Genomic DNA, 16045 nt, shown 5'->3' on the forward strand with positions numbered 1-16045 from the left:
GTGTTTTATCATTTGAGGTTGGGGCTTAGGGTGTAGGTGTTAGGGGTTAAGGGTCACGATTTATGATTTACAAGTTTAAGATTTAGGGTTGAAGGGATAAGAAGGCTCAGAGTTTAGGGTTTAAAGTTTATGGATTATTATTTAGGGTTTGGGGGTTTAAGGGTTTAGGGTCTATGATCTAGTGTCTAAGGAATAGAGTTTACCGTTTATGGTTTTCAGGATAGGGTTATGGTTAAGAGTTTAGGTTAATTACTATTTTTGAAAAATACAACCTGACTTCACCGAATTAAAATTCTAAATTGAAGTTTTAGAAATATACAAACACTATACGGATTAAGTTCGTAGTATAAATTTTAAGAAAAATACAAGCACTATAAATCAAATTTCCCATTTAATAGAATTAAAAATAATGTCATATTATTGTATGATATTTTAATTTTTTAAAATAATTAAATATTTGGAAATTTTTAACAATAGTGGCGTTTGGACCAGAAACGCCGCAAAAATGTGTTTAAAATTATATAAAACGGCCTCGTTAGGTTACATAAATTTGATTTTTAGTGGCGTTTTTATCAAAAACGCCACAGATGGTATGCAAATAGCGGTGTTTTTTATAGAAACGCCGGAAATATATATCAAAATGTGTACGAAAACGGCGTCGTTTGCTTAAATGATTTTAACTCTTTAGTGGCGTTTTTAGCTCAAACGCCGCAAATTGGAAGCTTTAGCGGCGTTTTTTTTCTGAAAACGCCGTAACTGTGTATTAGAAAATGTTCAGAACGTCGTCGTTTCGTTTGAGGTCAATTATTAAGAACGTCGTCGTTTGGTTAGATGAATTTGATCTTTAGTGGCGTTTTTATCAAAAAACGTCATAGTAGGTATGCAATAGTGGCGTTTTTTTATAGAAGTGCCGCAAAAATATATCAAAATGTGTACGAAAACAGCGTCGTTTGCTTAAATGATTTTCACTCTTTAGTGGCATTTTTATCTAAAACGCCGCAAATTGTAAGCTTTAGCGGCGTTTTGTCTGAAAACGCCGCAACTGTGTTTTAGAAAATGTCCAGAACGTCGCCGTTTCGTTTGAGGAACAGTGCAATTAATCAGAACGTCGTCGTTCTGCTTAACGTCACTTTTTTATCCCCTTTCCCGCACCCAGCCCCTAAAATCAGTTTTCTTCCCCTTCCAAATCCCTTTCGAAATCTCTTGTAAATCCTTAAATCCAGTTATTCAAATCTTCATCTCGTCGGTTTAGTTATTCATTTCTTCATCTCATCAGTTTAGTTATTCAATTCTTCACAGCATTTAGACAAAGACAGACCAGTTGGGATTATGTTTTTTGGGTAAGCATGAACCAGTTTCATTCCCCTTTTATTTTTGTGTTTAGGGTTTGGGTTATTGATGTTTGAGTGAGCTTTTTCATGGAATTTAATTGTTTGTATCGTTAACATTGATGTTCGCCCATGGTTTTAGGGTTTCCGAACACATAAAACAATCTCATTTAGAATATCGTGGAATCTGATCCGAAGCGATTTACTTTCTCTCCGTCTTTCTAAAGGTATGATATTATTTTCTCTTAATTCTAGCTTTACCAATTTAGTTTGTTTAGGGTTTTAAGCAGTTACGGTCTTACATTTTGAGCATAAATTGTATGCTTTCGAATGCCTAAATCTTTTTTTATTGATATATTTTTTAATTTTGTTTGTGGTTAAAATTTTTTGAAATTAAAAACGATTTCAATGGCTTTGTTCGGAACCTTGTTTTATATTTCTAATTGTTTTTGTTTAAAGGAATCAAGACATTTGTTTTGTCTTTCTATTTAGTGTTTAATCAGTATAATATATTATATAGTTAGTACTCAAATAATTTAAGAAAATTTTATATATAAAATACACTATTATAATATTTTGATTTAGATACTTTGAGAGTTGATTATTCATTTTTTCTTAGTATAATATTTGTTTTAGTGATCAAGTTGAACAAGTTTAGTTTTTTCTTAATTTTTTCTTTCCATTTTGGTTGCAGCAATTTAGTTTTAGCAATCTAGTTTGCAAATTTGGTACCTCTCACTTGTTTGAAGCAATACATAGAAGGCTAGATAACCAGAAGGTTAGATTATTCTTTACTTTTTTTTTGTTTTATAAATTTACATTTGATTTTGGACTGTTTTTAAATTTGGTATATTTGTAGTTGGGACTGTTTTAATTTGGTTTTTGCTTAATGTTGTTGCAAGTTATTTTTTGTTGGAAGTTCTGCTTAATGTTGCTGGTTAATGTTAGGGGTTAATGTTGCTGCAAGTTCTTTTTTGCTGCACATTGTGGTTAATGTTGCTGCTTAGTGTATTTATTCCTGGTTATTGTTCTGGTCTTCAAGTTGTTTTTTGCTCCATCTTTCTACTAATTAGTGTTTGAATTAATTTCGGTTATGGAATATAATTGCCAATATTATACAGTATTTTTGGTTTGTAAAGATCCAAATTGAAATCAATTTTAACCAAACCAGTGCCGAATGTAAACTGAATTGATTTAAAGTTGTCTTATGATTCGAATTTGTTTCAGGTTCAGATTTGATTTGGGTTCGTTGTAATTATATATTTCAAATGATTAAATAATGTATAAGTTTACAAAACATAATTTAGGTTTTCGATTATAATTGGTTTTGGATTTAAGATATAAAGGATTTTAATTGGTTTTTGCAGCTAATTAAATGGTACTTTTGCTGCTAAGATGGTACATTTTATTGTTTTTTGCTGCTAAATCAATATACATGCGGAGATCGAATTTATTTTTTGCTTAAATCACTAATTGTACCTCTTCGGTTTTCTTTGCTGAAAATATTTTCTTTTACTTGAAAATCAACCATGTACGCAACCTTTCGTGCAAAAAACGCAATCAATTTGGGACATAAATATTATAACTCAAATATTTTAAGACAAAAACTTTTTAATATATAACATATATTAATATGGATATATAACCTATATTTCAATTTTATTAATAATAAATTTTATAATTTTAAAAATAAATGTAAATTGGATATATAACCTATATTCCAAATTTATTAGTAAACAATTTTTAATTTTTAAAAATGGTTATAAATAAGAAGTATAAAAGTGATATATAATACATAATACATAATACATAAATTTATCAATCATATAATACATTATATACAAACTTACATAATACATAACTTAAATAACATACAACATATAAACTTATATATAAACTTGCATAACTTATATAATAACATAATAACTAACATAAAACATAGCCTACATAACTTACATAACTTACATAACTTACATACATAATACATAACCTTCCTAACTTACATTATACACAACTTTGCCCTACTTAATTAATATTATACACAACTTACATAATACATTACTTACAGTACTTACATAATACATAACTTACATAATTTTATTTTACAAAAATCCCAAATTTAGTGGCATTTTTTAAAAAAAGCGCCGCTAAAGGTCACCAAACAACAGCGGCGTTTGTGGAGAAAGCGCCGCTAAAGAACATGACCTTTAGCAGCGTTTCTGACCCTTGACTCAGATGGACCCAACTCGGAAGAGGCATACTTGTCAAGATAGCCTGCAAGAAGAGTTCATGGGCACACTTCGCAAGATGGGCTCGTGAACGGTGTTCGCAGGAAGGATTGCGAGGCCTACAAGTTATTCGAACTCGTGACGAATGGGTACGGAGCTCACTGAAGATGTTAGCTCCAAGATCAGAAAGGGCTGCGTGTTATGTAGGCACGCGTCCAACAAGCTGGGGGGCGCGCAGAGCATGTCAACACCAAAGGCAGAAAATATCAGCACCAGAGGCCCTATGACCAAGGCAAAATAGTAGGCCTAGTTATGAGGTGTAATAGTAACAATAGAAATTTATATAAATACTCAAATATTCCTCTCAAAGGGACATGAGAAAAATACGTCAACAAATTGGTAAGAAAAAAATTAAAATTATCAAGATTTCAAGTTAGAAATCTCACTAATCTAAATATATTTAATTTTGTTGTCTAAAGTTGAATGCAAATATACAAGTATTGTCGGTAAAAAGAACATGTTAACCAATAATTAAAAAGAAAATAACATTAAACAAGAAACATGGTAACAGGCCTTCAAAAAAAACAAGCAAACATGGTAACAGGAAACTCGTAAATTACATGATTTATTATTGTTTAACATTACTTTTTTATAAACTAAACATTAATGCTCCTGAATTTTTCTTATTATATTCAGATATGGATCTAAGGGTACCAAGGCAATCGTTCTTTTGGAATTTTCAAATTATATTTTTAATTCGCCTTTTTGACATCGAATTTATATATCATTTATGGGAGAGTAACTTTTTAATTACATTAAATTCAAAATGTTAATATTTTTTTTATCAAACAGTATTGGGGAAAGGAGATAACAAAATATAAACTTGTGTTATTTTAGCGTTAAATGAAAGCTCTAACCATTTCTCGAAATAAGTCTAGGAATATAATCATAATTTTTTTGAAGAGAGTAGAAATTAAATTATAATTTTTTACGATAATAAAAATATAATTTTATCATTTAATAGCTTATACCTTTATAATTTTTAGAGAATTTAATTAAATCTTTATTATTTTTAAAAGGCAAAAGCTTAATTCACCAGTTACTAAATCTTAGCAAAAATACTAGTATTATTTACTCCAAATATTGATGTAAATTGGGCTTCGGCGTAAATGGTTTAGCCCCACCGTCCTCTTTCTCCACCCAAAAAATAGAAAAGTAACTATATTAAATTATTTAATAAACAAGCCCTCAATCTATTTTTGTAGTTAAATAAGCTCTTAATCTATGATTTTAACTCATAAAAACCCTTTATTTTGTTATTAAAGTAAATATAAAGCTATTTAAAAAAGTATAAACTAATTCGCATTTTATGTTTATGTGAATTTGATGAGAATAGTTTATTAAATAAAAAAATTTATGTTTATCAAAGGCTTATAGCTATAATAGTCCCCTAAGAAAAAACCAAAAAAAGTTACTAAGCCCATTGACTTAATTTGAACCCAGTTGAGCCCTTATCATTAATCTGAAAAATTAATTAAGCTCTTACATTAATAATTTTCACATTTCGTTACATTAACCATTAAAATCAATTAACGGACCAATTAGATGAAGAAATATGACAGGTTGTGATTTAATCTTTCATATCTCCGATAAAAATCATAAAAATATCTATCTATAATATATATCAAAGCACGAGTCTTGAAAAAACTTTTGAACTGACAAAAATATCCTTTATTGTTAATTATATTACTAAACTACATTAGAATAATAATTTATTAATATTATTATATAATAATAAAAAGTAAGATTAATTAAAATAATAATATATTAATGTGAAATTAATTAATTTGGTCATATATTATAAAGGCTCTACTTAAAAAAAACATAATATATTATTAATTAATAAAACTATAAATCTATAAAATCATTGAATATAATTGGATGAATTTAAAATAATAAGAATTCAAGTTTTTTAATTAAATAAAAATATTTTTATGTATAAATGCTCTTTATAAATTAAAAATAATTATAATTTAATAGAAGTTGTGAGAATTGTATATTTCAAAATAATTATAACTTAAATTGCAATTATTATTAAAAATATTGTGCTAATTTTAAAATAGAATTGTTATTTAAATAGAACTCTAAGCATAAAATATAGGAAAAAAGACAAAAAAAAAATTGTGATAATTATAATTATAATTTATTGTTATTAGTTAAAAATTTTGAATGCTACTTTTATGAAAGTAAAGTAGAGTTGTTACTTAATTAGAATTCTAAGTATCTTAATTATCACTTAACTAATATTAGATTTAATTAAAAAATTAATAGAAATACCAGGAATGCTTTATTGAAAAACCAAAAATAATAATAAAACTGATCACCCATAAATGTAACCCAAATAAAAAAAATAAATTATAATTATAAACTATTCTCATCAAATTCACATAAACATAAAATATATTTACTTTAATAATAAAATAAAGGGCTTTTATGAGTAAAAATCATAGATTAAGAGCTTATTTAACTACAAAAATAGGTTGAGGGCTTGTATTAAATAAAAAAGGGAGTTGAAGGGGAATAAAAAGAAAATAATAAATAAGGAGGGCTTAGAAGGTAATTAGTCACATTTAGTACACAAAATCACTAATAGGAAAAGCACCATTGGTGCCGCCTATGAGAAAGGCACCATTGGTGCGGCATTTTTATTCTCCTCCATCAACTTCTTTTTTTGTATTATTTTAATAAATAAAAAAGTTTATAATATTTTGATATTTTTTTATTTTTTTATAATATTTTGATAAAAAACCTACATTTATTTATATATTTATTTTTTATTATATCTTACAAATTTAATAAAAAATAGTTTTAATAGTTGAGGATGTATGATTGGTGATATTAGATTCAGATCATTGGTAGCGGTACACAAGTTAACTTGAAAAGAAAAAGAAATCTTGAAATAACAGAAAAGAAAAAAGCATGGGCGATCGGAGTGGTGCAGAACGTGGAAATCCCCATGCTTCACGTGCGCCTCAATTTTTTCCACTTCAAATCTGCCCCTTTTTTTAAAAGGAAAGTCTAACTGCCACGTAAAATACTCAAAACCTGCCACATGTAATGATTGCAAAATCTCAAATCAAAAATTAATCTTTAGACCACATGAAACTGTGGGCCCCGACTGTCAACTGTAGGAACAGTAACACCTGATCTCCACCGACACGTCGTTCAAATGTCGGTTTTAGGAAAAAGGTAAAATTTAAACATTCAACTTTTAATTTAAATTAATTAAATTGGTTATTTTAAATATTAAAAATATAAAACTGGTATAACAGAATCATTTCTATTATGAGTTAAAATATTATTTTTTATACATAAGAATAAATCATAAGTTTCTTTAAAAAAACAGTTGAAGATCCTCTTATTTTATTTTATTAAATTAAAAGATGCCTTAATTAAAGTTTGACTTAAAAATAAAGAAAATAAAATAAAATTATTTGATATTGTCAACTTTAGTTTTGAAATAGAAGAATCATTCCAATTTTTTATTCAATCTTCGATTTTTCATTTTAATATGAATTTGATTTTTCTTTTACTTTTTAACTTCCCGAGGATGATTTGAGTTGTTAATTGATTTTGTTGTGTAATTCTCCCGTAACAAATAATGCCATAATGGAAGAGATCAGTTAGCCTACAACAACAAAGGTTAAAATATATTTATTTTTTGAATTTTTAGTATTATTATTTTTTAGATTTTAGATTTTAAATTTAATAAATAAATAAATTTACTTAATAGCTATTAATTAAAATAATAATAAATATAGTAGCTTAATAATTTTAAATTAAAAAACAAAATTCTTATATAAAAACTAAAAATAAATATTTTTAATTTATTATTTTTAAATAAATATAACATTAATTGTTAAATAAACCTATTTATGAGTTCAGCCACGCCAATTTCAAAAAAAAAAAACTTAAATTTGGCTCAACCTATTGGCCATTTTTATTGTTCTTATCAATAAAATATTTAAATATATAAATTTATATGTTTATAATTAAATTGAAATTAATTTAAATAAAATTTGAACCAAATCAAGATTAAACAAATTGCTCATTATTGGCCTCGCAGGCCATTTGGTCCATGCACAAGTTCCACAATAAAGATGTAAAACATTTATATTTAAATGTATAAATCTACATCCAGATAGTGTTACTATAGTATCTAATTAACTACTAAATTAAATCAAATGAAACTTGAGGGGAAATGATAAATTTGAAGGTTGAAAAGTATTTGAAGTTCAAATTTCATCATGAATGGATTTTTATTGCTTTTATTTAAAAGATAAACTTTTTAGTTATTTCTCAACTAAATTGATATCCGATCGATTCATAATATTGATGAAAATAAATATAAAAAATAATAAAAATAAGCCCTTTAAACTATTATTTAAAATATCATAAAATTATCCCTTTTTATGACAATTTTGCATTTAATTAGAATTAGATACACCATATAGTGGTGTATCTAATTCTAATTAAATTCAAATTTGTGTTATTTCAGTAATTGAATTAATATCTCTCAATTACTATTATTAATCAAATTGATATCACATTGTTGAGGGGAGGGCGACTCTTTCAATAGAAGTATTTAAAAAATCATTTGTACGAATTAGATAGGCTTGCCACACATTAGTATTGTTGGTACAATGCTTAGTACTACCCAAAACTCATCCCAACCCTAAATAGGAGGATAAAGGCGCTTCAATACGCTTGAGCCCACGTCCTCCTGGTAATAATGCCAATGCCAATCGAGTTAGGAATTAATCGGTAGTTCTAGACATTGTATAAAAATTATATAAATAATTGGTCAAATTGATAATATGAATCAAAATTATATTAATGTATCATCGTTTATATTTATATATAAATACCAAATTAAGTATAAAAGGAATCAATTATCTATTCAATTATTTAAAAGGTTAATTAAGTCGGTATTACCTATCAATCGGATTTCAATTTAATTGTGAAATTACTAAAATCTATTTCTATAAATAACAAACATTACTATAAATATATATTTATTATTTTATATTTTATGTAAAATTTTAACAAAAATACACTTGATAAAATTGAAAGATGCAAAAAAGCAAATTGTGTGTGGTTTTCTAAATGAAAGTTTTCTTTTATTGAACACTACTAATTTCTTTCCCTATGACTTACTTTTTTTTTACTTAATATATTTTACTATTTATAAACCAAAAATTATAAAATCTTTAAAAACCGATCATTTTAACTTTTTTTTTTATATACTAGTATGGTTCACTTAGCTTCACGTTGAATTGATTATTTATTTGTAATAAATTATAGAGTTAAAATTCGAATATTAAAACATACTCTAAGCAAGATTTTTAGAATCGGACCGGTGGTCGAATTGTTCGTGTCACTGATTTGTACTATTTGATTAAATAAATCATAAAAAAAACCCCTACTTAATCCATTTTTAGCCTGGTTCAATCGATTCGTACTAGTTCACAACTCGATTGATTTGATGCCTCTCTCTAGGCCGATACCCCGGCCAATCCGGTCTGGTTCAGACAACCATGACTCTAAGTCTCTACACTTTATACATTTGGAATTTAGACCTCCTACTTTTATTTTCAATAATTTAGTCCCTTTACTTTTTGAATTTAAAATCTGCTTTCAAATTATCTATAACCACATGACATTTTAATTGAAAAGGTAACTATATTAACTATTTGGATTAATCAATAACATTACAAATATATAAAGATTGAATTATATTAAAAATTAAAGTATAAGGATTAAATCTTAATTTAAAGTATATTAAAAGGACCAAAATTAAAAATTTACCATTATTATAAAATGAAAAAATAAGAAGAATTGTGGGTGAGCCACGTGTCACATCAGGCATATAGATAGATATATATTTAAAATTTTAGCATATTTTAAGGACCGAAGTTATCTCGCTATTTTAAAATCTTACAAAAAAAAAAAAAGTTTGATTGTTATTTATAGGTGTAGAGGCACAACTTTAGCATATAGTTACAGATATACTTTAGATGGGTGGGGTAGTAGTCAATATAACTAAGTTGTATTCTCAATCTCTCTAGGTATTTTAAGTCGTTTCATAATCATATTAACTAAAAATTCTATCATACGTGTATGCGTCTAAAAATTCTATACTTAAAATATAGAGGTGTGTTAAAAAATATAATAAAATAATAAAATGTATAATTCAAAATTAATTAATAACAATACGTGAAATATAGATATTAAAATAAAAAAAGAATATATTAAATTACGAGTAAAATAAAATTTAAACACATAAATATTTCATATTAAAAATACTAAATGTGTAACGCCAACTCAATCAACAACATTATTAATGTATATAATCGATGAATGTAATAAAGTGCGCATACTAAGATTAAAATGTATAAAAATATTAAAACGAAACTTTAGTTGAGTGATAAATTTAATGTTTTACTAATACAATTGACATAAGTTCAACTCCTACAATATGCATATTTTTGTTGGTATTTTTAAAATAAAAATGCTAAATTACCATTGAATAATATAATTTATTTTAAATATGAAAGGAGATTTTTGTTATAAAATAAATAGACAAATAAAATGCGGGAAGCAATAAAGAATGTATTTTATTGATCAATTGAGATATTTATAAAGCTTTTCCAAAGTCTCTATTTATAGACATAAGAGGTATAAATGAAGTATAGATCTACTTTTAATGACTATTAGAATTTAAAGTACATCAAAACTTATCTTAATATTATATTGATAACAAATTTAATATTTTTAAAAGAGTCACACTAAAATTTAGCACACCTACTAGTGGGGGAAACAAAATTTAAAATTATAAGAGAAGTAATAGCTGATATTTTTAACGATTAAAATTAATTACAAATATTTAAATTTCATAGTAAATACCATTTTCACCCTTTTTATATAAATGGTAGTATAGTATAGTATAGATATGAAAAAATCATAAGTGTATATGTATAGAAATCATATATTTAGAATAAACATTTGCATTTCAATTATACTTACATAAATCATGGATCAACTAAGCCCTCTCGGGATTTGCTTAAGAATAAGAAAGAGGAATCTCATATAAATATCATGGAATAAGGTTTGATCCTATTCATGAAGATTTTGTAAATATTCCCATTCCAAAATTAAAAAGTTCGAAACAATTGAGAAATTCATGATCTGATATATACAAAATGAAAACTTCATTGTCGATTCTACGAGAATTTTTATAAAAGCCTTTCATTTGCTTCTCTTCGATGAAAGTTTTATTTTCCCAGAATGTCTCCTGTTTTTGGCTTAATTCAAATTTTAAATAAAAATTAAAAATTATTTTAGTTCAAATAGTAAATAAAATTTCTAACCGAGTTGCGAGATCAATTCATGAATGATATAGTAAAAAGACCCAATAAATAGCATAAATAATAAAGATATTATTTTTTAATTTTTAATTTTGTGTGGTAGAATATGAATTTGAGAATCTCAAATATACTGACTTCTATTTTTGTAAAAACAAGTAAAATGTGAGCATATAATTGCTATTTTGCCAAGCAAAATTTATTAGGGATTTTAATATGAAAAATAAAAAGAAAAAGGAAAAGAAAAAAAAATAAGAGAAAAGGGGCATGGAAATTTCGTGCAGAAGTGGGAAGATACGATCGTAAGAAACTGCAAAAGAAAAGAGAAAGGGAAGCAAAGCAGAGTCATAGTTGAAGAGACCCCACAAAATACAAATCGTGGTTCTTCCAAGCTTTCTCTATCTGAAATCTTCATTTTCAATTTTTCTTTCACTCTCTTTTCCCAACTTGTTTCCCTCTCTCTTCTTACCCTTTCAAACTCTTCAAATACCAGCAAACGATGCCCATTCCCTTCTGCATTATCCTTCTCTTCTAGCCTTCTTTTCTTTCCCTTTTCTTTTCTGGGGGGGTATTTCAACAATGGCGAAGGCTGCTAATGTTGACAAGGTGAAGCGGTTAAGAGGTTGGGTGCAAAACTACGATTGGGGAAGATGTGGGGCGGAGGCACAGGTGGCAAGGCTATTGGCTTTGAATTCCGGGGCTGAGGTTAAGCCCGATAGGCCTTATGCTGAGTTTTGGATGGGAACTCATGACTCGGGGCCAAGTTTTTTGGCTGATGGCTATGGAGAAGGTCAAAATGTGGGTTTAAAAGAGTGGATTCGAAAGAATCCGAATGTGCTTGGTCATAAGGTTTTGGAAAAATGGGGGCCCGATCTTCCTTTTCTCTTCAAGGTTTGTTCTTTTCTTTTACACGATTTATCTGCTTCCTTTCTGGTTTTCGTTTTCCTCTCCTTTTGATTAGTTGGAAATTGAATTTTGATTTCTGTTTTTTTGTTTTTTTTTCTATTTTTAATTGGGTTAGTGGGTTTTCTTTTTAAAGGGGTTTTCTTTTGCATTTTAATAGGAATTACTGCAACTTTTGCTTCAATATTAATGGAAGTTGAATTCTCACCATTCATCTTAAATTTCCATTTTTTACCATTATATATTTTTTTATTAAGTTGAATATGACTGAATTTTGCTTTGATGTGGTGTCCATTGTATTTTTTCCCTTTCTCGGGGGTATTTACAAAGTGTAAAGATTTGTTTTTTTTGGCTGTTTTGATCTCAATTTTAATTTAGATCAAAGCTATCAATATAGCAATTGGGAAATTGGAGTGGATCTTGAATGGTTAATGGAAAAGAATTAAGCTTGAGAGTTTAAAGTGGAAATCAACATAACTTTTAACTACAATATGAACTTTTCTTTTATCTTCTGTGAATCGTCTAATTTGATTCTGTGGTTCATTTGCTGTAAAATAGGTACTTTCAGTGGCAAAAGCCCTTTCAATACAGGCTCATCCGGATAAAGAATTGGCCAAAGAATTGCTTAAGTTGAAGCCAAATCTCTATAAGGATGGGAATCACAAACCTGAGATGGCTTTGGCAATTACAGAGTTCAGGGCCCTTTGTGGATTCATTACTCTCGAGGTAATACATGAATCATGCTTGGTTTTTGGTGGAACTTTCCTTTTGCTGGTTGTTCTTTTTGAGTGAATAAATCTTGCATTTATGTTTGATAAAATTCTGGTAATCACGTTTTGCACTTAAATTTATAATTATGGTGTCAAGTTGTGGTTGTGCTGAATAAAGATTCTGGAAATGATATGCATGACAAAACTTTGAGGCCGAATCACATCTGAGTTAGAGGCAGAAGATAATCTATCTTGACTTTCCTAGAATTCACTGCACTGTTTCTGGTCAGTCTTGTTTTGGTCTAAATAGTAGGGTAAAATTTAATATCACTGTGCCAGAACCTTTTTCATCTCTGTTGATATTAGAGGGGTTATTGATATTTTAAAACTTTTTTTTGGTATATATTGTAATGCTCCAGGGCAGGTAAGATCACATTCCGAGAAGTTTAATACCTAGTCTAGCATTTTCATGGAGCTTCTGCATGTTGGGAATATAATTCTTTAATGTCAAAGAAGATGAATGTTAAAGTGTTAAGCCCCCCTTTTTTTCTACTGCTTATTTTTGATATTTCCAAATCATGTCTGCAATATCTTGAGGATTGCAGGGTTGTCTTTATGTGATTTTTCCTAAACATGCATGTTATTTGGTTTTAGGTAAAGGATGCTTCTTGTTTGTGTACTTAACATTTTCTGGTGATACTGGCTACATTAGTCGTATATTTGAAGCAAACATCTATCTTCTTTGCAGGAGCTTAAGGGTGTGCTAGATATTCCAGAGATTGTAGAATTGGTTGGCAATGCATCGGCAAAGCAAGTCCTAGACATTGACAAGCAAGATGGGGCAGAGAAAGTAAAATATGCTCTGCGGTCGGTTTTTACCCAACTCATGTCAGCTAGCAAGGAGATGGCAACCAAATCAATAGCAAAACTGAAAAGTCGGCTGCACGCAGAAAGTCAGGTTTATAGAATTTTTTTCTTTACTGCGTAGAGGCATTAAATGGAGAAAGGGTCAAGGGTCATCACCTTGTTATGTTCCTTAGAAACATGACTATACAGGAAAACTGATGTGGTCCTTCCCTGTAGAGTTCATAAAATGGCTGCTCTGAAGATACGGAAATATGCTATGTATTAGTCTGGTTAGACTTCTGTCAGCATATGAAAAAATGGCTCCTACCCAAGTTTTTATTTATTTAAAGCAAAACCTTTAATCTTATGCTGACAGTAACATACTAATTTTCCTTCTAGGCATAAAATGTCACTTCAATACCTCACTGCATTGACATGAAAAAGTTCAACTAATTATGTTGTCATGTGGCAAAATATCTATTCTGATTCTTCAGGCAGCTATTTTATGGGCCTCAATGTAGTTCATTTTGCATATTCCGCTATAAATTTGGCTTCAAAGAGTGCATGGTAGACGTTGGTTTTCTCTTTTCCACTGTTGGCCTGGATTTCAGATTTTTCTAGTGAAAAACTTGTTTACTATTATAGTACTAATATATTTAATATATCATGCTCTCTTTTCTTTCCAGCTTGTAAAGCTGTTAAATAGTAGCTGTTTTTTATAGTTTTTCCTCCATTCTTTCTATTGTAGCTTTATTATTGACCTTTACCCTTCATTTCCTTTCTGTTTTTTGGCATCAGTTGAGGTGTCTAACTGAGAAGGAACAGTTGGTGTTACACTTGGAAAAGCAATACCCGGGTGACATAGGTGTTATATCGGCCTTCTTTTTCAATTATGTGAAACTTAATCCGGGTGAAGCATTGTATCTTGGGGCAAATGAGCCCCATGCATACTTGAGTGGAGAGTGCATTGAATGCATGGCAACGTCAGACAATGTTGTCCGGGCGGGTCTTACTCCCAAGCACCGTGATATCCAAACTCTTTGCTCCATGCTAACATATAAGCAGGTACAGTTATTTGATCAAGGGTTTGATAATTTTCTATTTGAGAGTAAAATAATTTGTTATGAGTGATACCACATATAGGCTTTTCTTTTTCTGTTTTAGCTGAACTTTTGCTCTATGAACTTCAATTACACGATGACACAGGCTACTGCGTTATTTATTTATTTGTTAAGCACTAATACTTTATTTCTATGTGACTTGATTCGGTATATTTCTTTGTCTTTTCCCAACGGGGCAGTTTCCTTGATAACATAAGGTGAAATATTATGCACATTTTTGCTTGGATTTAGAGAAAGGAATCTCATTATTGACAAAAGGTTACCCCGAAGCTTGTTCTCGTGTATTTATTTACTTTTATTAATAAAAAAGTCCTTTGGTCTCTCGCATCACCTATTTTTCTTCACATTCAGCTTCATATACGAGATTAAATTTCCCCAGAAATCTTGTTGACTTTGAATGCTTCTGTCTGGGACACTTATAAGATGAAAATTTCTTTGAGCTGTAGAATTATGACTTCAGCAGAGGTTGCTATTTGTGGTTGACACTGAACCTCGGCTTACCTACTTCATGACAATTTAGTTTGTCTTATTGACTTCATATCGAAGTTCTGCAACTTCAAATTTTGATTCTTGTTGGTTCCATTCCAGGGCTACCCCGACATCCTGAAAGGATTTCCATTGAGTCCATACATCACAAGGTATCTCCCACCCTTCGAGGAGTTCGAGGTTGATTGTTGCATTCTTCCAAAAGGGGCATCAACGGTCTTTCCAGCCATTCCAGGCCCTTCTATTTTCCTTGTATTTCTCGGGAAGGGAACATTTCGCATTGGATCACGGGAGGACATAGTGACTGAAGGAGATGTGCTCTTCGCACCATCCAACACGGAGATTACCATTACTACGTCGTCTGAACTGCAGCTATACAGGGCAGGGGTCAACAGCAGGTTCTTTCATACTTCCTTGTGAGTTTAGAATAGAACCTCAGCCATCGTCAGCCATAGGGAGTAAATAGTTTATTAATTAATTATTTTTGCATGTATTTATGCTATATATATATATATATTTCTTTTTTCCTGCCATTTATAGTTCTCCATTCCTGCATTATAATGTAATTTAGGACTTGCATATAATTTAATACAGTATAATTTAATACCATTCATGTCTATCAGAATATATAAATAAATTGAATTCATTTCCTATTACAAGCTGCTTTCTCTATTTATCTGTACATGAAATTTGATTCCTCTGAAATCATGTAATCAAATCTTATGCGTTGCAATTTTTTGGCTAAACTAATAAAAAGGACCCTGAAATAAGGCCTTGACAGTTTCACTTGTATTCAAATAACATCTTAACCTTTAACTAAGGCTCCCTTTGTATTACCTCTAGTTGTGGATGGAAACAGCGCTCTCTATAATAGTCTCATTTGCCTCTCTATGATAGTCATTGCCTGTCAAGATTTTACCTGTGATAGAGAGGTGGTTGTCGTACATTTATGTAAGCTATAACAACATGTTATAGAGAGAATTGTTACAAACTTACTAT

General features: G+C 29.1%; 1 protein-coding gene across 1 annotated transcript; it reads left to right on the forward strand.

Moving 5' to 3' along the window:
* The first annotated feature begins 11164 nt into the window (after window positions 1-11164).
* LOC121224659 (mannose-6-phosphate isomerase 2) lies at window positions 11165-15702 on the forward strand. Its single transcript, XM_041108399.1, has 5 exons — window positions 11165-11871; window positions 12442-12609; window positions 13342-13551; window positions 14238-14504; window positions 15149-15702. Exons 1-5 carry the CDS (start codon window positions 11560-11562, stop codon window positions 15464-15466), a joined length of 1275 nt encoding a protein of 424 aa, XP_040964333.1. The 5' UTR covers window positions 11165-11559; the 3' UTR covers window positions 15467-15702.
* The last annotated feature ends 343 nt before the right edge of the window (window positions 15703-16045 follow it).

The sequence above is a fragment of the Gossypium hirsutum genome, chromosome D12 (genome assembly GCF_007990345.1).
Source record: "Gossypium hirsutum isolate 1008001.06 chromosome D12, Gossypium_hirsutum_v2.1, whole genome shotgun sequence".
NCBI classification, from domain to species: domain Eukaryota; kingdom Viridiplantae; phylum Streptophyta; class Magnoliopsida; order Malvales; family Malvaceae; genus Gossypium; species Gossypium hirsutum.